This window comes from Sinocyclocheilus grahami, unplaced genomic scaffold (assembly GCF_001515645.1).
Source record: "Sinocyclocheilus grahami isolate Dianchi unplaced genomic scaffold, SAMN03320097.WGS_v1.1 scaffold6.1, whole genome shotgun sequence".
Lineage (NCBI taxonomy): Eukaryota > Metazoa > Chordata > Actinopteri > Cypriniformes > Cyprinidae > Sinocyclocheilus > Sinocyclocheilus grahami.
In genome coordinates, this window is record NW_015505185.1 from 3,254,115 (window position 1) to 3,280,988 (window position 26,874).

A 26,874-nucleotide genomic window follows, 5' to 3' on the forward strand; every position below is an offset into this window, starting at 1 on the left:
AGTATAGATGTCAACTGTCATTATTCCAAGATTCATTTTCAAACTTAAATCAGTCTGCACTATGGCTGTAAAATAGAAAATAAAATCGAGGTAAATTCCTTTCAGTATCATCCCCATTTTTTATTTTCTATTTATTTATTTTTACACACGCACACGTGTATATATTACACCAATGGAATATATATATGTGCGTGTGTGTGTGTGTGTGTGTGTGTGTGTGAGAGAGAGTGTGTGTGTGTGTATGTATATATATATATATATTAGTGCTGTCTAGGGCTGCAACTAATGATTATTTTGATAATCGATTAGTTGGTCGATTATTTTTCGATTAGTCAGATTAAAATAATTGTTGTTTGTTTTGTTTTTTGACAAAAAACACTATTCCACATTCTGCCCAATGTCCTTCAAACTAACGTGCCAACTGAATGTTATGAAAACATACAGTGCTTAACAATTATTAGACCACTGCCATAATAAAGAGAAAACACATTTTAGGAATCTGTCAAAAAATTGTTTAAATCAAAAAATGTTATTGTCATTTATTGGGCAAATAAACTTAAACAACTAAATAGTATTTATTTACATAACAAAAAATTGCCTCCTATGCCCTTCATAACAGCTTGCATTCTTGCTGGCATTGTATATGTACTTTTTGACTGTAATTGGGTATCTGAAAAAAACACTATCTGCTCTCTGCCTTTCTTTCATAGATAACAGCAATAATTATATTATAGCATTAGAAATAGCCTACTACTGTTACTAAAGAGCTTATGCATATTGGAGGACTAACCAATACATAAAGCTATAAAATGATTTTGGTAATCACCAGTACTGTTAGTTTAGAGCAGCAGTGGCACAAACCATAATTTGTTAAAAACCAATCAAGAAATTATGGAATAGAGCCGGAATAGAATTTGCATCCATCTCAGAGTCACAGTTCAGTATGTAGATTTATGCATGCAAATAAAGGTTTTCCAAGAAGTTTTTGAGGTTCTGAATTTTTGCAGCACACAGGACTTTTTGTTTATACTAAGTGCTATGCTTGTTTTAGCGTTGCCCGTCCTGAACTCATCTTGTGGTCATATATTATTCAGCATCTGATCTCGCATACCATCGGACGAATCACAGATTCAGGTGGTACGCCATCCGCGCCATTTTGCATGCGCGCGCATGCAAGCGTGTCTGTGCATTCATGAGAACGTCCGTAGGCATGCTATTTCCCCCATCGTTTAATATGCAATACGCAATCTATTTACCATCTCTGGTCTCTGGAAAGGATACGAGGTGGCCGTAATAATATCTGATTCGGTTGTGTACCTCTTCCCTTTAAATACATCGAACTGCTCTAGGCACCCTCGGCTTTTTAAGCAAAGGTCAGAGGAAGGCTCATTGATTTAGCATTTTAATTTTATTTGTGCTGGGCTCTTGAACTCATCTTGTGGTCATATATTATTCAGCATCTGATCTCGCATACCATCGTACGAATCACAGATTCAGGTGGTACGCCATCCGCGCCATTTTGCGTGCGCGCGCATGCAAGCGTGTCTGTGCATTCATGAGAACGTCCGTAGGCATGCTATTTCCCCCCATCGTTTAATATGCAATACGCAATCTATTTACCATCTCTGGTCTCTGGAAAGGATACGAGGTGGCCGTAATAATATCTGATTCGGTTGTGTACCTCTTCCCTTCAGTTATTTGCTGCTTTTTTCCTCTTTTTTTTGTTTTGAACTTATCTCTAAATTGTGAAAGTTAGAGAGTACTGCTGGCACATCTTACCCCACTACTGGGGTGATCTAACTTGCAGTTATGTGGGGTTGGATGAAACACTGTAGAAAACATGGACACTAGAAAATTTTGCACACATTTGTTTTGTTACTCAACATCATTTATGTATTTATTTATTTTACAAAATGTAATTTTCATTTTAGTATATACCAATCCTGATCAACCCCACTTTTTAAAATAAGAATAGTTTTGCTACACTGTAAAAAAAAAAAAAAACCTGAAGCTGTAAATAAAACAAATATTAGTGGAGTACGTTTAGAAGAAAATACTATTTCAGTTGTTCTACTTTCTAATTTCTCATTTAATGTGTTACTTGCTATTTCTTTATAACTGTTTGTAAAATTTGCATGCAGTTTTTGAGTACATTTATTTAGTTTTTTTTTAGTGTACATATTAAATTAATAAGAGAACCTGCTGATTCAGATGGTGTCGGTCCTGTCATGTAACATTAAAACCAATTTGTAACTTAGTTGTGAAAATTCTGATTTTTCCCCCCCCTCTAAGTACTTGTTAAATCTGACCCTAGTCTCTTCGATATTCATTTGTGCACTTTTGAGCAGTGAGAATTTTGGGATTGATAGTAGATTTGTCAATTGGCAGGGAAATGTCATTTTCAGGTGCTTCCTGCTGGGGTGCAGGTACTGTAACCCGCTCACCCTCCCCTCTGCAGCCGTCGGGCTCCCTGAACCACCCAATGCGTGCCAGCTCCCTTGCGGCTGCTGAGAAATTGCTCCTGACAGCTGATTTGTTGGTTGTCAGAACTGGTCGTTGTGCGGCTGATAAGGGTGCAGAGGCCCGAGATGGAAAACGAACTGCCTCTCATGATTTCAAAGGCAGCCCCATCAGCCTGGGGCCTGCAGACACATGTAAATGTCTCTGGGCTGAAATCACCAGGGATGTTTCCTCCATGTGCGGGGCCGCTCTTTAAAGAGTTAGTCTGCGCTTAGCATGCAGCGTCTGGCCATGTAGAAAAGCATTGCAAATGCCACCTTTTAAATGTTTCATTTCAGACTCTTTGTTTGCATGCGGTTATTGTTGCCCTGACTGTACAAAACATAGCTTTATATGAATCCTGCTGAGTCCTTTTTAACAAAGAACAAAGGTACTGTAAATGAACAGAGGACACCAGGCAGCAGTAATCAAGCCCTGTGACTAATCAGGCTTGTGCAAAATTCTGAAGCTATAAATAGACTCTTTGATTTATGAGTTTCAGTTGAATTAAATTGAAAGTCTGTCTGTCTATCTATCTATCTATCTATCTATCTATCTATCTATCCATCTATATCGTTCTGTCGTTCTATCATTTTATCTATCATTCTATTGCAGTTCTTTGTTAACTCAATTTAAATTCAGTTGAAATTTAGGATTGGAATTATAGAGGTATACAATTCAGTTCAGACCAATCAAATATTTTCTGATTAGCTGACACTGAGGGCCTACTTGACAGAATTTAATGATATGAATATGGCTCTGGGCTGACTAGCTCATCTATCAAATGAAGTAAAGAAAAAAAGTGACTTCTACAGTACAACCAGCTACATTCATTCACCCCCAGATCTGTGCTAGAAAAGGTGGAGCAGAGTAGTCAGGGGAGTGGAGCAATGGGAGGACCTGGTCCAGCCTGCAGCGAATCATCAGGTCTGATCAGTCACAGGAAGCTCTAATAGGCTTGTACAGGAAGCCATTGCGAGCGAAGAGGTCACTAGGTAATTGGCTGTGAATCCTGTTCCAGCATCCTCCCATGGGGCGGCTGCTCCTATAACTCACTTCCTGTCAATGATGTCAACCCTCGAGGGTCAATGAGGGGCTGCTGGCCGTCTTCCAACTCTGGAGAAGATGACAGTGTGGCAATGACCCTAGATCACCCCTACAAGCCTGTACATACAATAATTGCCCTTAATTACCTCATGCCCCAATACAAAGCCCTCATGCGGTTCCAGCGTAGCTAATACCCCATCAGTCAGCACAGCTACGGCGTTCTGTCAACTCGTTAACAACACGCCATCCACCTCTGTGTTTACCCCAGCAGGGTGAGGAGTGGATTCTACTGTCAGGGAGCAGATCATTCAGCCAGTGTTTTCTTCCCCAAACAAAACAAACTGTACGTATAATCACTGAGAGGTCACACGACACTGGACCAGAGGCCACCTCTTGTTTATCCCGTGCCCTCTTATCATCCCTCCCACCTCTTCATCTGCTCTTATCACGGCTGGTGTTGAGAGGGGCTCCATGGCTTCCTGTTTTGGGCTTGCTGTCAACCTCTTTGACCTGTTGACCCCAGGACTTATCTCTCACTTTCTTAAAAGCCAAAAGCCTTGTCTAAAAGCAGCAGGGCAAGTGCTCTATTTTTGTTCTTTTTGTTTCTGTTACTTGAAGGCTTGTAAACCACAGCACATTAAGTGTGTGAGTGTGGTTGTATGAGGAAGCAACTTTTAGAAATGTCTAAGTTTGCTTTAATTATAGGGGGAAAAAATATATTTTCCCCCATTTTAAAAGTTTTGTTTGGCCATGGTGTGAAAAAAAGAAAGTATCTTGTAGTTAGTTGCAAATGTTTTGTTATATCTATTGCATTATTCAAACATAAAAATGACTTGCATACACCTCTTGTATGATGAGGTGCATGCATGCTATGATGTGCATGTTTTTCATTTATGTATTAAATAGACTTTTTATATATTATTAGTAATATTAGGAAAAGTATTATATGAATTACTAGGTTATTTGTAGTAGCATCATTATTACAAATATTGTAACAAAACTGCTTATTCATACACCCAAATGTATTAAAGTTGTAAGGATTTTTTTCTTTTTATTTAATGTTTACACCACATGACATTTCATTAAATTTCAACTTTAGTTGAAAATAGCAAGTGTCTACTGGGCATTTATGTCACTTGATTAACATTCATGATCGAAGCTGATTAGAGCTTATACTGTGTCCCTCCATGTTTCAGATCTTTTCTTGCCCCCTGGTCGTGTTTATATGTGCATGCATCATTGTGTGTGACAAATTATCAGTATTCTGTTCGCAAACATTGATATCTAGTTTGAGACTCAGTCTCAGTGGGTTTGTGCACTTTTTTTTAATCACTGGATGTTCCCCGTTCCTCATGGATGGTGTGGCTCTGTTGTGCTCTGTGAGGTGAAAATGGATCCTCAGTAGAGGCACTTAGGAATGAGGAAAAATAGTGTGTCACGTATTGAAAAACTCGCAAAGAAACATCAAATATTTGGTAATGGAATTCAGATGCTGGCTGGCTCTACAAATCCCATTAAAACAGCTTTGAGCTTCCTCCATCTCTGAGGAGCAGGCTCAAAGCTATTTTAATAGTGCCCAGGACTTCATCATTTTAACAGCAAAAGAGTTCCTGCTCTGTACTAGATACATAATTTGCATGGCATTAGGACCAGATAAAACGAAGATTGCTGCACGACTCAATGGCTCATTTCTGCCTTCTCCATACGATAATAGCAATCAACAGATATTTGTTGCTTTTTTCCTGTTCATTTAACTGCTTCTGTGTTGGTTCACTTCAATCATGAGCTGTCCCCCCCCCCCTCCTTTCTTCCCCTGTTTTCTCTCTCCCATCCTCTCCCTCTTCACAGGATTCGGCTTTGTAACTTTCGAGAACGAGGATGTGGTGGAAAAGGTCTGCGAGATTCATTTTCACGAAATCAATAATAAAATGGTGAGTTGCTTTCACCTCTTTGCAATTTTTCAATTCGGGGGCCGGGATTAATATTTTATGCTGGAAGCAGAATGGGTGCCAATAATGGGCAGCGTACAGTGAGGGTGACAGGGCTGCCGTGTGCGCGTGGGGTGTCATCCCTATCCCCGACCAGCCTGCTTTCAAGGGGATGAGGAGTCACTGGTGTGCACCAGCCACAAACCATGAAATTGTGTCTTGGATCCCTGTCTGCCAGGCTGGGAGTAAAGGCCTGTCTCTCTTCCCCCATTACAATTCCCTCATCCAGGGAAGACTGGGAAAGGATCTGGCAGTCATTCTGGGGGCTTGTTAAAAGTGTGTGGTGCAAAAGATTGAAAGAAGATTTAAAAATCAAAGCCTGGGTGCCTCTTGCATGTTGGTACCTGATGCCCTGTCCTGCGATTTTTATGTTTGCTGCTACGGTTCGTATTAGATTTCTCCATGTCTTGCCAAGCTTTTGAGAATGAAAGACAGCAGAGGGACACGGTTCCTGACCTTGAGGCTTCTGCAGGCAAGCCACAGATGCAGCTTGCAGTGCTCGCGACGAATCACGAAATGAGGACAACCCCGGTGTCATTCTACATGACAGCCAGTTAGCAGGATTTTTAATGAAGGTCAGCGCTGTCAGTTAAGTTCAGTTACTTGTACTTACAAATCACTGAGAACAATGAGCCTCCAGGAGTTTTCCATGAGATCGAGCTCAGTACTGATTTGTGCCGTTGATGATCAGTGTTGGGGAGTTAACTAGCCAAATTTGGCTATATTGATTCATTAGAATGACTCAGAAGTAGCTCAGTTGTTACCAAAACAGTTTGTTTTGTGTTTATCAATTCTTGATTTAATTTGATTCTAATTAATTTGGGTACATTTCAGTTATGTGTCCCTTTTGCTTATTATATATGAAAAAATATCTTTCTTTAATGCTGAAAAATGACACAGGACTTTGATTTAGACAAATTCAAAACAGTAACAAACATCACAGTAATTCAGTAACTTTTTTTTAACTGTCCATTTAAAGAACAGACTCATTAGAATCACTTGTTTTTGTAATCAGGCTACATGTTTTTAATTCACTAAAACGAACCACCCAAAAGAGTGAATTGTTTGTGAATAAAATTAAACTTTTTATTTTATTTTATTTTAAATATAGTGTTTACTATAGTTGTTTATGCTCATTTTTATTGATATGACCCTATTTGAAAGATTAATTTTTTTTTTTTTTTAAATTGCTTGTCTACAGTTTAGACTATTATAGTAGTAGTAGTTTCAATTGCAGTTTCCAAATAGCTTTTCCAACCTTGCCGATGACACAGTGTATCCCAGTATTCCATTCTAAACATGACAACACAGTGAGACCAGCCTCTCCTGTCTCTCCATTAATTTTTATATGATATTGCATCAAATGTTCTCATTATTCAGTGAGCGTCTAGAGAAAGCCTGAATTTCTTTTCTTCTTTTAACACGTTTCCCCCAGCGTCTCATAGCAGGAACCTCGCTGTTGATCGACTGGCTGGCTTAAATTGGGCCATTGGAGAATTACTTGCATAGCTAATATCAGTCACGAAGGTTTAAGAAAAAGATAAATGTTGAGAAGGGAAAACATTTACTTAAAATGACAGCTTTGTCATGGTCTCTCAGTTCAGATAATTTCTCAGATGGTGCGCAGGAAACGAAAGGCTTAAAAATCAAGAAAAAGGTCAAGGCGTGTTGGGCGGAAACCCATCCTTCCTTTTGCTCTCTTTTGCTCTTCTTACTGATTTCAATTGCCATCATCAAGTTGCTTTTGCCAACAAGATCAAAGTGGTCTCTGAAGCCTTGTCTGCTAGCAGGCCTGTGTGCATATTTGACTTGCTAATTCGACCATGGTAATATTGTTATTATCATGAATATTTTGTACAGCGGACGTAATGATCTCCCTCTGCTTGTGGAAATGCCAGCTTTGTACGTCGACTGCCTGCTTGGTAAGCCGCCATCTTCAGAGGCACCATCTGTGACCCTCGACCCCAGGCTGTGGAGCAGAGAGCGAGCCAGGCTCAGTAGCTGTTTATAGAGAGGCTCTGTTGACCCAGTAAGGCCACTCTCGAGCTGCCAGGACCCTGGATATCCATAAATGACCCTAAATGGTTCCAGGATCTGGAAAGCTGGACCGGTGGCGGTCTCAACAGACCCCACGCTTCCTGATCAACTTATTTGATATCTGGCCTGGAAATGCAGCCAGACATTAAACATTCAGAAGACATTTCCTTGATCCACAGGCTTGGAGACAGGAACGTAGAATCTAGCAGGCAGGTTAGATCCCACACGAAGAGGTTCTGATGGATCGAGATTACCTTGAAGTGAACTCTTTAGAGATTCATTTGAAATGTAATTCCACTTCAGAAGTAAACCATTTAGCGAGCTGAACACATATTATCGCTTGATTTATTTTATCAATGAAAACAATTAAAACTAAAGCACAGCACGACTAGTTCCAGATTGAGCAGATATGGTTGGGAATCACTATTAATAGACAGACCCTAATGGTTGTTTTGACCATTTTCCATCCCTTTTGAACAGCACAAGAGTCATAATATCCTGTTACGTCTGTGTGGGAGCTTATTTCTGAAGTCCCATTCCAAACATTCTCTATTTTATCAGGCATTCCAGAGACTTTTATCCCCCCCAGTGCAGTCTGTTATGAAGGAATACTGTGTGAACATGAGCCGACTGTGTTGGATAAGTGGCTGAAATCACCTGGACAGCTATAAAGCGGCGGAATGACTTCAGCACTCTCCCTGCAGTTTGTCCATTGGAAAATGCCTTCAGAAGAGGCACCGGAGCTGAAAGGAAAGTTTTGTGACCGTAGTTTCTACTGTAGTTAGAGGGGTCATTATGGGTCATTCCTGTCATGTGGCAACTTTTCAACTTCAAACATCACAGAATTGTAATACTAATGAGTTTATATCATATACATATTTTTATAGATGGAAATCAAAAAAAATTTTTCAGTTACTAAATAAAAAAAAATATTATAGAATATGTATATACTGTGTGTGTGTGTGTATATATATATATATATATATATATATATATACACACACACACACACACACTGTTTTTTTTTTTATTGGGATGTGAAAGTGCACTGCATAGTTGGAATGACTTTTACGATGCCAAATGCTAACAGCTAACGTATAATATGCTAATTAAAGCACTCCCATTTAAAACCCTTAAAACTAAAAATAAATAAGTACCCAGTCTCTCTAATCGACTAGTGGGATGTTGGAGCATTGTGACCCACAGCTGCGTGAGGGAGCGTTCAATAACAGGCTAATTTTAGGTCCCGGCCCAGGAAGTGTTATTTATAGTCTGGTGGCTGTTTGACACCATGGAAGAAGTGACTGTATCCTGACCCCATGTAAACCCTCTCTCTGGGAGTTCTCATGGACATATGACTGCACATGTTATCTCCCTCTCTCTTTTTGATTCTCTATCACTGCCTCACTCTCTCCCTCTGGGAATCATCACCTTTCCAACCTTGGAACAGTATGGACTGCATAAGTCATCTCTCGTCACATCATATTCAGGAACACATCCTTTCCTTTAGCTGCCCATTACTAAGCGATCAAGTACTCAGTCAGTACCCTCCTTGCCCTTAACGCGTAAAGAGCAATGCCGCACCAGACCCATGCGTGCCTGCGGCAGAATGATGTGAATTCTGTGCTCATGTCCTCCCTGGCAGTGCCCTTGCCTCCTGCGGGCAGTGTGGAGGTTGTCGCTCTCATTTCTGTTACCGTTCCCACCCTTCCTCTCTCAGTGTGCCCCGGCCGCCCAGCCAGGATTGCCGCCTGCCCACAGCGAGCCGGCCCATTAGCATGTATGATAAGTGCTGAGTGTGTCGGCAGGCCAATTTAGCGTCTGCCTTGCCGCGCTGAGGCCCCGGACTGTGCTATCATTGGAAGATAATCTACCGCTGTGAGGAGAGAAGAGGGAAAAAGTGTCAGTTCAGGATGGGAGAAAATGACTCCTATTTTCCCCCCCTTTTTTTTTTTTTTTTTGGCCTGAAGGCTCGTGGCTCTCTGAAGCTATCTTCAAGATGTGGTGCAAACAGCGGTGACAGTGCAGAGTTAGTGTGCTTTCATGCCTGCTTCATTTAGCAGCCGCTTACCGAGTCTCAGTCTGTTTAAATATTTGGTTTTGCTGAAAAATGTCGGATTATAAAATATATATGGGTGGTTCAAAGCGCAAGCCATTTTTAGCTGAAATATTTCTGGCCACAGCAGCAAATACAAAAGTGAAACTAGTGTGTAGATCATCTGTAATCTATAAATATACATTTCTTAAAGGGAGAGTCCACTAAAAAGTGAAAATCATTTACTCACCCACTTGTCATTCATAACTTGTATCACTTTATGGAACACAAAATATTATATTTTGAAAAGACAATTGTTTTGGACCCCATTGACTTTCATTGTAGGAACAAAAACAGTTCTTATTCCTCAAAAGAAAGTAATTGAAGAATTCTCTGTACAGCACAGAGATCTTTATACAAAATGATTTGCAAAACACAAGCAATATGGGGAAATATGTTTGTAAATGACTTAAACAGTAAATGAAGGAAACTAACCAAAGCAGGTGTAAAAACCTTTAATAGGACTCATAATTTATTTTTCTTTTTGTGAATAGCAGCTATGCGCGTTTCAACGTGTGTCTGTTTATTTGTCCCCCTCTCTAATCACTCAGATCTGTTTAGGCCTTTTTATCTAATAGATGTTTATTGTCTCTTTGTGTGCAGTGACTGTAGATGTATTTACACACTCCTGCCACAGTATCTTAAGAGTAGGTTGGGCTAATGGAAGGGGATTGTGATATTTGAAAAGATTACAGTAATTCAGCTAGTTGTAATGGAGCAGGCTGTTTCCGGAGAGCTCTCAGAGATCTGGAAATGTCACAACAAAGAAAGGAGGAGATTCAGCACATTCGTGGCTTAAATAGAAGGGCGGACAAAACCAGAGGAAAAAGGGTGCGAGTGTGTGTGTGTGTGTGTGTGTGTGTGTGTGTGTGTGTGTGTGCGCGCATATGAGTAAAATATGTAGAGATAAAGAGAATAAGAAAGCAGAGGGTCATTCCACAGAAATGCTGTGTTTTGTTTACTCATTAAAATATTAATAACTGTGAATTTAACAATGAATAACTGACACAAGTTTTACTATGTTGTTATATCATCAAAAATCCAGAAGCTTATTTTTTTCCTCCCATCATTTAGTGGAATTCTCAACTATTTAATTGATCTTGTCAAATACATTACATTACTATTAGGGAATGTCATGAAGTTTAAGGGAGGTAGGGGGTGTAAACACATTATGATGTAAATAAGTAGGTAAAATTGTGTGATAAAGATGCAGGGCGATCCTTTGTGTAAGGTTGCATTGCACTCTTTAAATTACACCAGAGCAAAGCCGTGATTAAATGTGAAGTTTCTGAGTCTTTGTTTTTTTTCTCTCTTTATCTGTATGTGCTTACCAGAGTTCTCACTGTAACGTTGTTGAAACAGACATTCAGTTTGGGAGGCATAAATAGCCTCTGACAGGCTTTCTTTTTTGTTGGCGAATATAGATTTCTGTGTCAGATGGAATAGCTGTAAGTGTATCAATAATGTACGGGAGCCCCAAGTCTCCAATGTAATTTAATTCAAGTTGCGATGAATTATGCCTCAGTGTTAAGCCGAGCTCTGGTGCCCCTGGGCAAAAGAGCAGGGGGTTGTTTTCTTTTTTCTCTCCCCCTTTCCTCTCATGTCTGTTTTATCTCTGGGAACTGTACAAACAAGATGCCGCATACGGCGTGACCTCTCATGCAGTGATGTAACAGGAGTTCACTGAGAGAGCTGTGATAACATTTAAATATGATATATTTGATGCGAGACCACAGACACGCACACATACTGTACTGGGCCTGTTAAAGACAGCTTGAGGTTTGAAATGTGTATATATCTAAATACTTGAGAACAGTTACTTCCACATTAAATTTAAATATGAGTTAGCGTCCCCTGTGCTGAAAAAAAATCGCACATTCGCATCCTTACAGGGCCAGCAAAAATAAAAACAAGAACATATGCACAATGATGTTAACATCTTTAAAATGCTGTTTAAAAAAAAGATTAAACTAATTTTATTACAAAAAAGCGCAAATGTTCATCTTTAACAATATGTATTCATGGATTGTTATGTAAAGATACACAGAATTCAACTCAACGTAATGGTTGAGTAAGTGAATCAGATGTTGGTTCTTTAACCACTGATGGATTCAGTTCATTCATGGATCCCTCATACTGCCTCATACCGCTTATTTGCCTTAACAGTTCATCAAAAGAACCATAAGAGCTCATAAGTACTGTTCGTTCTGTATGTATGTAACTTAACAAAAAGAACCGGTTCATAGGAGTCATTTGTTTGTGAATCAGTCTACACCTGCAGTGCTGGATTTTTTTTGGCTTGCAGGCCATGAGGACAACTCAAGAGAAATATGTTTCCTCCTCTCAAAAACTACTCAGAGTACTAGTTACTTTTTAGCCGGCGATATTTAATTAATTACCAAAAAATATTCATATCAAAGATCTATGTGGTTAATAGCTACTTTGAACAAAACCCACTTTTATCTTATTGACAAAGTATGTGAATTAGTGGTCATGATACAGGAATTTCTAACTTCAATACCTTGAAAACCAGTATCAAAGTACCCGTGAACCGGAAGTTGCAACTGACTTCAGTGTTGTGATGAAATTCCAAGTGAAACGGAATATTGAATAAAGGGTGGGGTTTTATTGTGGCGCACCTCCACTCCAACTCTTGCTCATAGCAGATTCACGGTTGGATAGGAGTGGTTAAGAATATCTGCTTGTTACGCCTGACATCACGCTTCACCGCTTCTGGGTCCTAATGCTCTGCCAGACGCCCCCCAAAAAACAACAAACTATGCATATACACACTCACGATGTCATGTAATACTGAAAAATTATAACCCTAACCTTTATCACCATACTGAAATCCCGGATGGCCTGACAGTGATTCAGCTAAAATATTAGTGTCTGAGACACTGTGAGCACGGAGACTGTAGTGTGCACAGCACATTTTTAAATGCATAGCTTAAATATGTAATATTAATTAAATAGTGCTCATAAATGGCTGTTGAGATGGTATTCTCAAGTGAAATAAGTAGAGGCATGGACCCGGAAACAGCAGTCCTTATGTAATGACTTAACAAGAGGATTCTCCCGAAGCCTCAAACTGACGTCATCAGAGCGAGAACGCCATTCCAGAGCGGAAGCGACAGCAGACATTTTTTTTCCCCATTGTATTGACTTGCATGGTTCAATTGTTCACCACAAGATAATAATGTGCACTAAAAAAGTAAGGGGTCATTTTTGATTTCATGACAACTAATCATTTTCAACACCATTGGCAAAACTACCACATACTGTATACTGCCATATAAATATTTTAATATATTTTGTCCATCCATTTTTTCAAGGCAATCATTATTTCAAGCTTTGAAATTGGTTTAATCCAAGTCTTCTAAAAAGACACATTGGCTTTATATGATGAACAGATTTTAATATAGGCTTTTATCTACATACATATAAATATTGATCAATTACCATTACAAAAATCTCAATCTTAAACATTTGCTCATTCTGTGTATTTGTGTTTTTAAAATAGGGTAACTTTGTTGCAAAAGCTTACAGCACAAGGAAGCTTGATTTCACAGTCAGTAATAAAATTATAAAACAAATGACCTCAATTCAGTTTGAGCTATTCAAAATATGACAACACTGAATTTCTACTTTAAAAGCATGGAGAGATCGCGATTGTACACAGTCTGAGTGTGCACAAGCAATATCAGAGTGAGAGGACAGGCAGTTCATTTGTATAAGTTAGGCATATTTGAGAGCTCGCATCCAGTTTTCTACAATTACATGACTGTGCTCTCATGTTACAATAAAGCGCTCACCACATTTGCTCGGGAATGATTAAAATTATGCGGAATACCTGCAATCCCGCGTGGACATTCGGACTCTGTAATCGACAGGAGGCGGATGCGTGTCAAACAGGCTATATTCGGTAGATACTGTGGAAAATGAGTAATGGAACTGTGTCAGATATTTCAGTATATGTATCGAAATATAGATATTTATGATAACACTGCTATGTAGTTTGTTTCTCCAAACTTTGAGTCCATAAATTACGCTGAGCTCCCTCACTGTCTGGTCAGCTCTTCACCTGCTGCAGCGGCGGCTTTTCCCGGTTCAGATATCAGGGCTTTTATTGGTCCCTTTACAGTCAGATATCTTTATTGGCTACTGAAGTGCCGTTAAATGTTTGAATATCAATTCAAATTGTGGGCATACTCAGTAACGAACTATGATTTAAAAGTAATGAAGTAGATTATTTTGCTTAATTTGTATTTAAGTACAAGTAAAAGTACATCTTTAAAAATATACTCAAAAAAGTACAAGTACCCGAAAAAACTACTCAATTACAGTAACGTGAGTAGTTGTAATTCGTTACCTCCACCACTGCAAATTTTTGGACACTTTTCTGAGTCCAGATTAGTCATGTTTTGAACTTCAAATTTTCCCAAATGAAAATATAAGACTGTTTGTGTCCATTAACAAGTGATCTGATTAATGTTGCATCTTAATTTACCGTCCAGTGTGGAAACATTAAAGGAAAACAATGTTGTTCTTATAGCATTGAAAAGCCTCTTCTTTTGACCTGCTTTATTTGCTGTCGGGATATGAAAAGTGTTTTTCAAGCTCAATATCAGAGATGAAAAATGGATGTCTGAAAGAGGGGGGTCCAGTCAATTTGCCTCTCTCTCTCTGTCTGACTTTATGAACGATCTCGAATGGTACGGAGGGTGGAAATAAGACTGATTCCTCAGGCAGCCCACCTCAGATATACAGCAGGTGCAGGGAATTCTAACTCCATCATTGTGACAATCTCAGTGCGGCAGGGGCTCGTGAAGGTGTCCATGATTTGCAGGTCTCTGCCTATTTAGAATGCATATTTATTTATCGAGTTTGGTTAAGTGTCTTTCATGTCAGGCATTATGTGATCCTAAACTCTCGAGAGTGAGGCAGGCTTTTTGCAGTTCTGCAGTTCTGAAAGTAAAAAAGCTTTCTGATTCATTTCTTTTTTATCCTCCCTGTCAGAGGAGAACGCTTTTTTCCCTCACTCTCGCTGAAAGAGAAGCAAATCTGCTTTAAGGAGCAAAATGTAACTGTCTTGTGTTTTGCAGCTTCTCTTGAGGTTTTCTTTCTTTCTTTTCACAGTGGATTATTCAAAGTGAATATTTTCAGATTATTGATTCTCTTTGTCTACTACACATGCTGGTCTATTATTGCAATATGATTATGCCAATTCTGATTTTCATTTAAATAGCAGGAAGTTCATTTTCAGGATTTATCTCAATCAGGAACATTGCCTTTTCTATTTATAATTATTTATTTTTTTATTATTATTTTTATTAGGGCAATAGTATCAGTCCTGGATTACTCAATGCTCTAACAAAGAAAAAATAATTGCTCCAGCCAACAACAGAATACAATAAAATAAAGTAATAAAAGTTTTATTTTATTTTTTTTTAAAGAAATTATATGATAACTTGTATAGTGGTATATATTTTATTCTGTATCTCTCTCTCTCTCTCTCTCTCTCTCTATATATATATATGTATGTGTATGTATATATATTTATGTATGTATATTCCATTGATGTATGGTTTGTTAGGACAATGTTTGGCCGAGATACTACTATTTGAGAATCTGAGGGTGCAAAAAAATCAAAATATTGAGAAAATCGCCTTTAAAGTTGACCAAATTAAGTTCTTAGCTATGCATATTACTAATCAAAAATTTAGTTTTGATATATTTACGTTAGGAAATTGACTAAATATCTTCATGGAACATGATCTTTACTTAATATCCTAATGATTTTTGGCATAAAAGAAAAATCGATAATTTTGACCCGTACAATGTTGTTTTTTGGCTATTGATAAAAATATACCCAAGCGACTTAAGACTGCTTTTGTGGTCCAGGGTCACATTTATGAAAGATTGGCTTGTATGTCGGGTATTCCAGCAGTCATCAGCCTGTGCTGAGTCTTTTTTTCATCACCTTTTGTCAAATCACCCCCTTTTCAAAGTCAAAACAGGTGGCTGAAGTTTTAGTGTGAGTGACATTTCTTGTCACAAGGTCAGGGCAGCAGATTAGCAGATTGGATCTAATCTATCCCTAACCAGCCGGCTAATAAGCCGCGTGTGTGTTCTCTGGAGCTGATCGATCCTGTCTCACACCTCTCGCCCGCTCACACTGGCTCTGCCAGGGACACGGACACTAATGGCCACATTTGCTCCAGCCCACCGGTACCGTGTTCCCGCTCATGATTTCCTGACAATTAGCGAGGCGAGTGGACGCACCCTGTTCTCATCTCTGCTGTCGTCCTTTCCACCCTGGACTTCCACTTAACCTGCTCTCTGGGGTGAACGGTAGATGTGCGATATTATGGGGTTTTGATTGCATTCACACGCACATAAACACCTTAATGTCTCTGTTGGGCTCCGTGTGGCAGTGTGGTCATTAGACAGGTGGCAGGGCTAAATGGACAAATAAAACGTTTGCTAACACTTAGCCTTCATTAATAAATCATTATATAAATAATTCTAAACATTATATAATTAAGCAGTGAGTTACAAGAGACGTTATTATGAATTTAGATGTGGCTAAAGGATTTTGCACAACATGCATAGACATCCCAGCAACCACTTCTGACCTAACTATATTTACTATATAGCATGACCTCAAGTGGCTTATTGCTTTTATAAAAATCAAGAACACAAATTTACATTAAAACTGTATTTTATTAAGTCAATTTTACAGTAGTGTCATCCTTCCATTAGAAGATATAGTCCCTGAAATGTTATATTTAGTTCACTCTAGAAAGCTGAAGTTGTTAATTTTTTAAAAAATCAGGCATTCATATGCATTCAAATATTAATATAAATAAAAATATTTAATACTTAAATATAATTTTTTAAAACCTCTGTAGATTATCTGTGGAGTATTATATTATTTAATATTGAATTTGAAAAAAAAATGGACACATTTTTTGTAGCTATATATTTTGAAATATATTTGTATAAATTGAATATTGTAATTATTTTAATACTTTATTAAAGTAATATTTTAATAATTTTATCATTTCACTTAAAAAAAAAAAAAAAAAGTTGGGAAATTTCCCACATTAACAGCACTAGCCAACTTTTTTCACATTTTTTACACAGAAGTTCATGATGCCTTGATATCTCGCACACAAAGAGGGCTGCGTTTCATTTTGAGGTTTTCGGTTGGTCTTTGTTTCAAAGTCAATGCCCCGATTTGGTCCAAAAGTGTAGACATCCAGCCATCAACAGTTGTCCCTCCTGTCCTTTCCTCCTCTCGTCTTCTCCTCGTCTTTCTCCCCCTGTGCAGGCGTGATAACGGAGCTGCCCTGTGCTCTCGGGTCATTAGCCACGGGCCTTCGTAGTTTCATTAACGAGGGAAGGGAGCTCATCATTGGCCTACCTCAACTGACGAGGGTAATTAGTTAAGTAATAATGTGAAGCCATAGTCATGGCTCTTAAATGCCCATTTGATGACAGTCAGATCGGAAACCAGGCTTTCCTTGCCTATTAGCAACACACAGAGATTGCAGGCCTCATCACTGAAACCACACACTGACATAATTACACGCATCACACTCACACACACACGCTCTCTCTTTAGTGCCAGCGCCTAATGAAGGCATGTTGTATTTGGAGAAGTCCTGAGGACCTGAATACTGATTGTGAGTGCTTGTTGGTTTATGTGCTCGTTTTTTTGGAAAAGAGACCGCAGTGTTTGCGTTGCGATGTCTGAAGTTTGTTAGCCTGCTCAAAGCATGAAAATACAGCTTTCTTTTAGCGCATTATTGACATATAAGGTCATTTGAGAGAATGGAGGCATTATCTTTAACAGATATCTGAATTTCCTTTATCTTTAGGTGATGAAATTCGATGATATTTTCTCTTGCCGTTAACATCAAGGTCAACATACTGTCATACAGTCACCTAGCTTGATGTGTTGCATGCTGGGTGGATTAATTAATTTAGAAGAGCTCTGCCAGTTTTTCGAAGGTATTAATTTTTATTTTGGGCTTTGGCAATTAAAATGGACCATAAGATTATGCACATCACATATGTGTCTGGAAGATCTGTAGAGAGCTGATGTGTTAGAACAGCTGGGATAGTGGAAAAGAAATAGACAAATTTAGGCAACATACACCTGCAAGACAAAATCTTGTTGTTGAGTTATATTTTGTTTTATTTCTTTTTTTTGTTTGTTTATTTGTTTGTTGTTGTTGTTTTTTCATTTGTATAATGCACGCTATTCTCTAACTAATGCCAAACTTTATTTATTTAGATCAGGGGTTGTCAAACCTTTTGATGTCAAGGACCGCCAACTATTATGTGCCTTGTCGGCAGAGGCTATTTACACTAGCTCTGCCCACCAACGTGTGATTGGGCTAGTCAACACTACAAAAGACGATCGTATAATAACAGCTCCAGTGGTGTAGATGGTAAAGCATGTGCTGTAGTCATTTTTGACGTGATTGAACCGAGTTCGAATCTGACCTTTTGCCGACCTTTTTTTTTTTCTCCCTTTTCAAATCTCATATCACATTGGAAAGGCATTTATTTTCAATAAAAATGAAGGAAATAATCAAAAAGTTGAAAATAAAGTATCAGGTAGGGGTAGGGTAGGTGTAGGGAGGGCTTATATTGTCCCAATAAGGTGGCATCCATTTAATAATTTGAATTAAAATTATAATTTACACGCCATACGTTATTATTACATACTGTTTTGTAATGTGCTACAATACTGAGGTGCAGATAATTGCCACTATTTGCAATAAGTAGTATAAATAGCAGAAAATCCTGCTAATTTAACACAGTGTAAATAGAATCTATAGCTATTTTCACTTAGTGTAAATAGCATCTATCGCTATGAAAATATGCTATTTGCACTTAGTGTCAATAGCAAAATTATAATAAAATCAATATACAGTGGGTACGGAAAGTATTCAGACCCCCTTAAATGTTTCACTCTTTGTTATATTGCAGCCATTTGCTAAAATCATTTAAGTTAATTTTTTTTCCTCATTAATGTACATACAGCACCCCATATTGACAGAAAAACACAGAATTGTCTCCTTGAGGATTCCCGGACACCAGTTTGAAAACCCATGTTTTAGATCTTTCTATTCATTTAACATTCATACAAGTGTTTTAAATCACATAATTAAAACATGAAAGGGTGCTGAACTTCTGTCTTGTAGTGTGCATTTGCCGTTAGCCAGTCAAACTGAAGCTCCAGAGAAGAGCAGGCAAGCGTCTATAATATAAATGGACAAATAGAGGTTGACATGGTGAGGACAGATTGTCTACTATGCCCTACAAGAGCCTCTCATAGTGCTCATAGTCAATCCAAATAAGCCGTTCATGTGCATTTACCACTATACTAACCCTAGGCTCCGTGTGCACGATGGAGTGTATACATGCACCAGTAATCAGTCTGTCAGACACTACATGCCCTCCCGGTCATCTGTGCTTTCATTGGGCTTAAATAAAGAGCGGCTCTCAGGTGGTTGAGACTTTGTTGACACATTGTGCGCACGACACCGTGTCTTACCATGTCAGTACCGCAAACCCATGGATCCTTCATTCTGGAGCTGTACTTAATTTTAATGCACGTGTTTGCAGTTGGTCTGTCACTCTTGACGCCCACTCTGTGTGTTCTGTCATGAACAGACTTTTAACCATGCATTGTGGAGGAGGGCGAAATGTCAGTCAGCACAGCAGGAAAATTATCAGTAGAAGGCGGCAGGGAGCTGGTTGGGGGGTGATCAGGGGGGAAGTGCCCTGAGTAGAAATGGTTCGATGATGAGGACCAGATTGGAGTGGCAAGACAGTAGGGGAATGATAAGGAAACAAAAAATAAAAAACATTTTTTTGCCCGAAGGTAGTGCACGGCATGCCTTCGCAAACATGTAAACATCAAAAGCGCTCTCTCAAAAAAACTACAGCAGCATTAAGGCAGTACATTACCAACTGAGATGCACAAACACTGTGATTTCACAGGCTGAACAGTGTGTTTGTTTTAGTCCCTTTCATTCTTCTAACAAGAGATATATTATCCTTATGAGAGCTCTGATAGTTTGTCTGCAAGGTGACACAAGCCAGATATGAACAACACTGTTCTTATGCCCTGTGGGCAGGACATTTGTAATAGTCGGACAGTACCTTGATGCAATAAGTGGTCTTATTAGTACTGAAACTACATCTTTTGTGCTCCATCCACAGGTAGAATGTAAGAAGGCCCAGCCGAAGGAAGTGATGTTTCCTCCAGGGACGCGGGGGAGAGCCAGAGGGCTGCCCTACACCATGGACGCCTTTATGCTGGGAATGGGCATGCTGAGTAAGTGTCATCTCAATTTCGTGCTTACAATTATTCATACGTTAACACTGTCAATCACTGTTGTAATCTGATCATTGACTGGGGTGCTAATTTCAAATCAGCATGAATCTGCATTCAGCCCATTTTACTTCTGTAATGCAGCTTAAAAAAAATTATTTTAGCTAACGGGATTTGATTGGATTGTGAAAAGCGGGTATTACATATAGACCAGCACAGGTAGATCTCTATATGACCGGTGATTGTAGAAGAAGGGTTGAAAATTAGAGAGTAAAAAAGTCAAGTTAAGTTCTTACATTTTCATAAAAGATTTCAAAGACAAACATTTTATTCTTTGGAATAATGTGCACCACTGAATCATTGAAAGTATGACCAGGAAAATCTAATATGAAAGTAAATGGGTTCAAATTTGATTTCATGTTGATTTAAAAAATACCTAATGATTGGGTCTTGTTCGCTAACCATGTATCCACGTGTATTTTTTGTGTAAAGAAAATGTAGAAAACTTTTATTTATTCATTGATAAGTTAACAATGTTTTTCTATATGTACAATAAAATAACTCAAACCTCAGGTACACAAAATTATATATGTTATATTGTATAGTACATTATATTTAAATAAATAAGTTAAATGTAAATTATATTTATATAAAAATATTTTAAAATCTAAACATTAACAGTGAGTAATATATATATATCCTCCTGAGACCCAGCTATGGAGTTTTTGCCTCTGTAGTGGACATTATATTTTAGTGAATTTCTCAGAGACCTCACATGTCACAGTTTTAAGTCTGGATGTCCTGTACAGAGCGCATTCAGTGCTTTCCAGAGACACCAAATGACTGGATGTTTCACCGTGACCACTCCCTCTCCTTGGTTTTTAAAAATGGCTAGTACTATTTCAATAATATTTTATAAATAACTAAGAACATATGTCTGAGTTGAATCCATATTATTATACACAATTTTATAGATTTATAATTTTTATATAAAATGTATATTTATTACTGAAAACACTTTTATTAGTGCAACATTTTTTGTGAATTATTAGAAAATTCTGTGTTCACTGGATCTAGATCCAGTTACTCACTGAATGGGATTTTAGAGCAAATGTTGTCTCATGCTGACCTCAGAGACAAATGGTCGTTTCAGAATGATACTCGTAAATATGTGTGTTCACGCTTTAAGCATAGATGCTGGGCTTGATGGCATGGAACAAGTGTATAACTGTAATCTCGGAGAACAAAATGCTAAATCATAATGTTGGAACAGGCAGACAGGGAGAGGCAACAGCCCATTGAAAGAGCTCCTCGGAGAGAGCACTGGGACTGGCGCTCCGATGCTGGCACTGCGCTCGCGTTAACGTCGCCACGCTCTGCTAGCGGCTCTACGACTGCCATGCCAGTTGAAACTCCTCTCCATTTCTGCTGGGAGCCCCGCTTCAGAGTCTTCACGGATGTGACACATGTGTGCTATCACAGAGACAAGCGCTGGAACCCGTCAAACACCAGAGCCATCATCCCGACACCAGCAAGAGCTTGTCTTGACGTTTTTCTGTAGATTTGACGTGTGTCAAGAGGACAGGAAACGTAGAATCAGACAAGAATACCCGCCTCTCATCTCCCCCTCCCAAACTTCAAACCCCCCCCCCCCCCCCCCCCATCGTCTGCTGAAAGTAACTGAAGCAAATAAATCGTTTGATGCCTGGTGCAGAATGCGAATGGCAGCTAATGGGTGAAGCTGCAGGAGAGGTCGTCCTGCCCGTAATTTGACTTGATGAAGCATCCTCGCCGGGCACGCATGAAATATGCTATTGATATTCAGCCAGCTCTGCTTCCAGCCCCACCAAATCCCTGACCGACCCTCACCAGGGCAGGGCTCCACATTATAGTGCTAAATGAAGAGGAAAATGTAAGTAATGTTGAGTTATATTTGTTGAAATCATATAACCTATGATTTCAACAAACTGACCTCAAAGGAGGACGAATTTGTCCGTTCGTTGGTTATTCGGTGTATGCGAGCACACGTTGAGACCTCGCGCCAACGACTGGCGCCCCCTAGCATTTTAGGAGTCTATGATATCATTCGGCTTCACAGTGCCAACAGCGCGATGTCAGCTCAAGTCGACTCGAGTCGAGGTTGATGAAATTATGCCGCAAGTGGGTGTCATGAGCTTATTAGGGTTTAAAGCAGATCAGTGTTGAACAAACAGAAAGGGAGGAAGACGGAGACAGTGGGAGCAGAGAGCCGGTTAAAGGGGGTCGCGCTCACTCGATCGCAACACCATCTTATCTAAATGAAATTGGAAAGCAGGACAGCGAAACATTCCTTTTGGTAATTTGCATACAAAAATCAACAAGGCTCATTATTTAAGGAACCGCAATTCCTTATGTGCCGAAATCTCATTAGAGCCCCGCTCTGAGCAACGGTGTTTACCACACCTAATCAAGCTATTTATCTTTATTGTGCTGGGCCTCATGTATGTTTGCTAAAATTAATACACATCTCAACCAGCGCAAAGTGCAGCTTTACCAGATGGATAATTGATTTTACAGTGAATCGAAACTGTTGAGCCATAAAATGGGCACATTAGCATGCATATTAATAACGCAAATAAGAGGGTGAGGCCGTCGCCACTAGGCCAGATTAAGTGACAGTCTTTATTTACAGCGTTGCCGGGAGACGGAAGGTGTCTGCTGTGGTGATGGCATGGCTTAATGAGTCTTCTCCTCAGGCTCAGGTACCTCTCTTTCTCCCCCTTGCGTTTAGCATTGTCTGGCTCAGTCTCGTCTCCCGCCGAGGGGCCGTGACTACAACATGAAGTCTTGCCACTTGTTATATGACGTCAAAGCTACGGCGGTCTGGTGCTTTTGGAGCTGGTCTCATGGTGTGGCCCTTTGTTGAGCCCACCGCTCGACACTGAGGCTTAGCTCGGTCATTAAACACAGAGGAGAGCCATTTAGGTCTGACAATTGAGCTGAATACTTTTGACGAGGAGGTGGAGGAATGTCTCTGGGAAAAATTGGTACCCTACGTGATTGTTTTTTTGTGTTTAGCTGAGCCAGAAGTGGCATAAAACATGTTTTTGTTCAACTTTTGTTAGACATGTATTCTGACAAATACAGCCTTATTGTGAGCTTTTGTGTGAAAGCACTAGTGAACAGCAGGACATTATTCTGGGTTCAAGTTGAGGGTGTAGCTGTATACTTTAAGACTATTTTCATACTTGTTTATTTGCTTAGAACAAACCTGAGTTTAGACCTAGCAAATAATATATTCTATTCTATATAATATTTAGGGCCAGAAAGGAACTCATTCTTTTTTTCCAGCAAGGATGCATTTATTTTATCAAAAGTGACAGTATAGGCATTTATATTGTTTCTATTTGAAATAAATCTGATACTGAAGACTGGAGTAATGGCTACTGAAAATTCAGCTTTGCTATTACAGGAATAAATCTAATTTTAAAATGTATTAAAATAGAAAAGTAATTTTAAATTGTAATAATATTTCCTAATATTATTATTTATTATATATCCTATTATTATTATTAATTTCCTAATATTTTTGATCAAGTAAATTCAGCCTTGTTGAGCAAAAGATATTTGTATGAACTGTATCGCACAACACCTTTTCAAGCAGACTCGGGTGAATTTAGAAAACTGAAAAGTTGTAGACCTTAAAGCACTGCTGATTTCTCTCTTCTGCGTTTTGTTCCCATAGGTGATGGCCCTACAAGTATGTTAATCACCTACTGTCAACAGAGCCCCATCCCTCTACATTTAAAGTAATCTCTCTAAATGTCACAGGAAAAGCCCATGTTATGTATATTTAGTTTGGGCGTCTGGCATTTGCTCCTCCTTAAGAGTAGAGTACACAGAGCTGCTGTAGTCTCGAGAGAGACGGAGGAGCCCAGATATTAAGGCTTCGCAAACATATGATACAGCACTTGGAAGGAGCGAAGTTAAAGATGGCCACCTTGCTGCAGAACATTTAAGCGTGTAATTTGGAGGCTAGGTTGCATACAAGGTGAAGTTTTTTATGGTGCAGGGTGGATAGAGAGAATGGTATATCCTGAAAAATCGTCATATCCCTTTAAGGAGAATGGGTTCTGCAACATTTTTCTGTATACTTCAGGCAGTAGTGTATTTAATACTTTTATCCCATCCTCCTCCTCATCCTGATTCCCTCAGAATTGAACTTTCCTCAAGAATGGTCTTTGATTTTAAAACCGACTCTGTGGTTTACATAGCATTTACCGCAACCAGCACAAAAGCCTCCTTTCAGAACCAGTCAATAACGACAGAAAACTTCATAAAAGCGAGTTATTTCTTTTAAGCCTCTACTATAGCGCTGACACTCACCAAAGAAACTTTGACAGGATCAATATCTTCACATAGACTACTTCCCACCAGTCTGCCTCTGCAATGTCAAACCGAATTGATCCGAGTTATGTCTAGCCTAACTTGCGGTGGAGTATATTTATTCTCTCCAACACCAACTCACATTTGTGGCTGAGAGCCAAGGATAAGCCACTAGCGATCATTTGGTGCAAGCTCGCACTGTGCACAGCCAATAACTATTAGCTAAATCTTTTAGGTGTTTGGGAGGGAAGAAACAGGACTGGTGGTGAATAACAGACTTTTTGTAGAGTCCTCAAAAAAGAGGATGCCACAATAGAGTCTATATATATATATATATATATATATATTTGTTTTCACGTGATTATAGCAGCCTGCTCCCTCGGGCGTTTGCAGCAACAATATGGCTGATACGTTCGCTTGCGTTGGAAAACGTTTTTTCCTTCTGTTTGAAAGCCGTCCAGATAATTAGTGTTTAGGCTCACACTCTAATAAGCCATTGTGACAGAATAAGAACAATGGGTCTTTGGGCTCTAGCCTGGTAAAGAGGGACACACGGTGGCCCGCCGCTCGATGCTGGCAGAGAGACAACTCGAGCATGTGCGTTGGGTCGCATCCCACTTTTTCTTAACAGCACGAGCAGGATGCGTTCCAGTGTTGTAAACGCTGCTGATGGCGTGTTTTTTTTCCTTGCTCCCAAACAAGATGTATTTCAGATAATAAAATAGTCAAGGGGAAGCCAGCTCACTCGCCCAAGCGTCATCATTAAAAAGTTCTGCCTCAGCAAAGACGGCGAGAGGCGGAAAAAAACAGATTGCGGCCTTAGCGTGCTTTTGCAGTGTTTCGCTCCACTTTCGAATGACTTCTGCAATCGCTCAATCATATTCGTGCCATCCTGTCGGTATTAGCGCGCAGGAGGCCGAGGCTGCGCGGCGCGGAGGGACTTTAATCCGTGATGTCCTGCCACAACTATCAGCCTGCCATTGTCTCGTCCTGTCGTGTCCTTCATGATCGATTAGCCCGGGCTATAAAAGAAGGGTTATCGATCAATGACAGTGGAGAGGTGAGAAAAAAAGGAGGGAGGGAGAGAGAGAGAGATGACAGCCGCAGACATGTCCGTTCCCTCAGCGAGGGGGAAAAGAGGGATGAGCCCCAGGGAATGAAGCGAGATTGTGTCTTGTGATGTTTATGCTGTTCATCACTGCAAAACTGAAGTTGGCTAGCCAGCTAATCTGTTACATTGCAGCCTGGCGGGGAGGGCTGCGGTTATGTGGCGAAAGAGGAGCCGCTTCCACTTGCGTCTCGCTCATATGTGTATTTTAAATGGCATGCTGATTTATTGGTGTGATAGGGAAGCTCTGGGCGGTCTGAGCGGTTTATCACATCCCTGGATTTTCTTCTCTCCCCTCAGGTTATCCAAACATTGTAGCAACGTATGGCCGAGGATACACTGGTTTCGCCCCAAGCTACAGCTACCAATTCCCTGGTAAGTTCCATCTTGTTAAGCTCTGTATGGTGCTTCTCTCTCCTGCTGCTGTCTGGTAATGGCCTCCCTGCTGACCAGCAAACTCACAAACACCAACATGCACCCGTCCCTGTCTCTCGCTACAGCCCCATGCTGAAAACTTTGCCGTGGTGCTTTATACTTAAATACACATTGACATACTCAAACATTATACATCTTGATGTACAAAGACACACACATATTGCCTTGTTCGGCCCCCCGCTGAAGCCCCACATCCACATGCTTGTAGCTTTACAGATAACACCGCCACTCAAGATGCTTTTAAAAACCGTGCGAGCTACAAACGAGCCCGTGGGCATCTCGTTTTCTATTTTTTCACAGATATAATTCATACGTTCAACTATACAATACAATTCAGCAGATCGCCAAAATCTTGGCTCAGGAAGGTTTTTGGCCATCCCGACAAAGACAGGTCTTTTTGTCTGGGATAAATGTGATGCAGCAAAGCAGCTATGTTATTTCACGGCTCAGTTCTCTGAACTGAGCTTTGATAACCCGATGGTCCAGAGCAGAATCAAAACGTGCATAGTATATTTTAGTATGATGTTCTGCTCACTGAATTATCTGGTACTACTTTAATTGCACCGTATGTATTTCTGATACATGTGTGTTTGTTTTTGCATCTCTACTGAAAAAAAAACGATGGTCTAAGCCAGTCTGGGTAGCATGTTTAAGCTGGACTCTGGTCTAGGCCAGATCAAATAAAAAAGTTTAAAAACATACAGTATAAAAAAATACACATTTGTCCACTCACTACACCAGGTCTGCCTAAAAGTAATATGTGTATATTTACTTTTAGGCAGACTTGGTTTAGTGGGTGGACAAATCCATGCTGTTTTATTGTCTTTTTTCAGCAAGCACAGCACTAGTCCATGTAGATGTATCTGCTGTTTGATGCTTTGCATTAATGTAAAAATTATGCATGGAATAATTCTAGAATTATAGGAACTTCATATGAATACGT

At 39.5% G+C, this 26,874-nt stretch overlaps 1 protein-coding gene across 7 annotated transcripts in view; it reads left to right on the forward strand.

The window, feature by feature from the left end:
- Positions 1 to 26,874, forward strand: part of msi2b (musashi RNA-binding protein 2b) — a 248,385-nt gene that overhangs the window by 185,574 nt on the left and 35,937 nt on the right. For all 7 annotated transcript variants that reach the window (XM_016275279.1, XM_016275302.1, XM_016275287.1 and 4 more), the window contains exons 8-10: positions 5,395 to 5,477; positions 19,912 to 20,026; positions 25,797 to 25,871. In XM_016275279.1, coding sequence (XP_016130765.1) covers positions 5,395 to 5,477; positions 19,912 to 20,026; positions 25,797 to 25,871 — 273 coding nt within the window. The remainder of the gene's footprint in view (positions 1 to 5,394; positions 5,478 to 19,911; positions 20,027 to 25,796; positions 25,872 to 26,874) is intronic.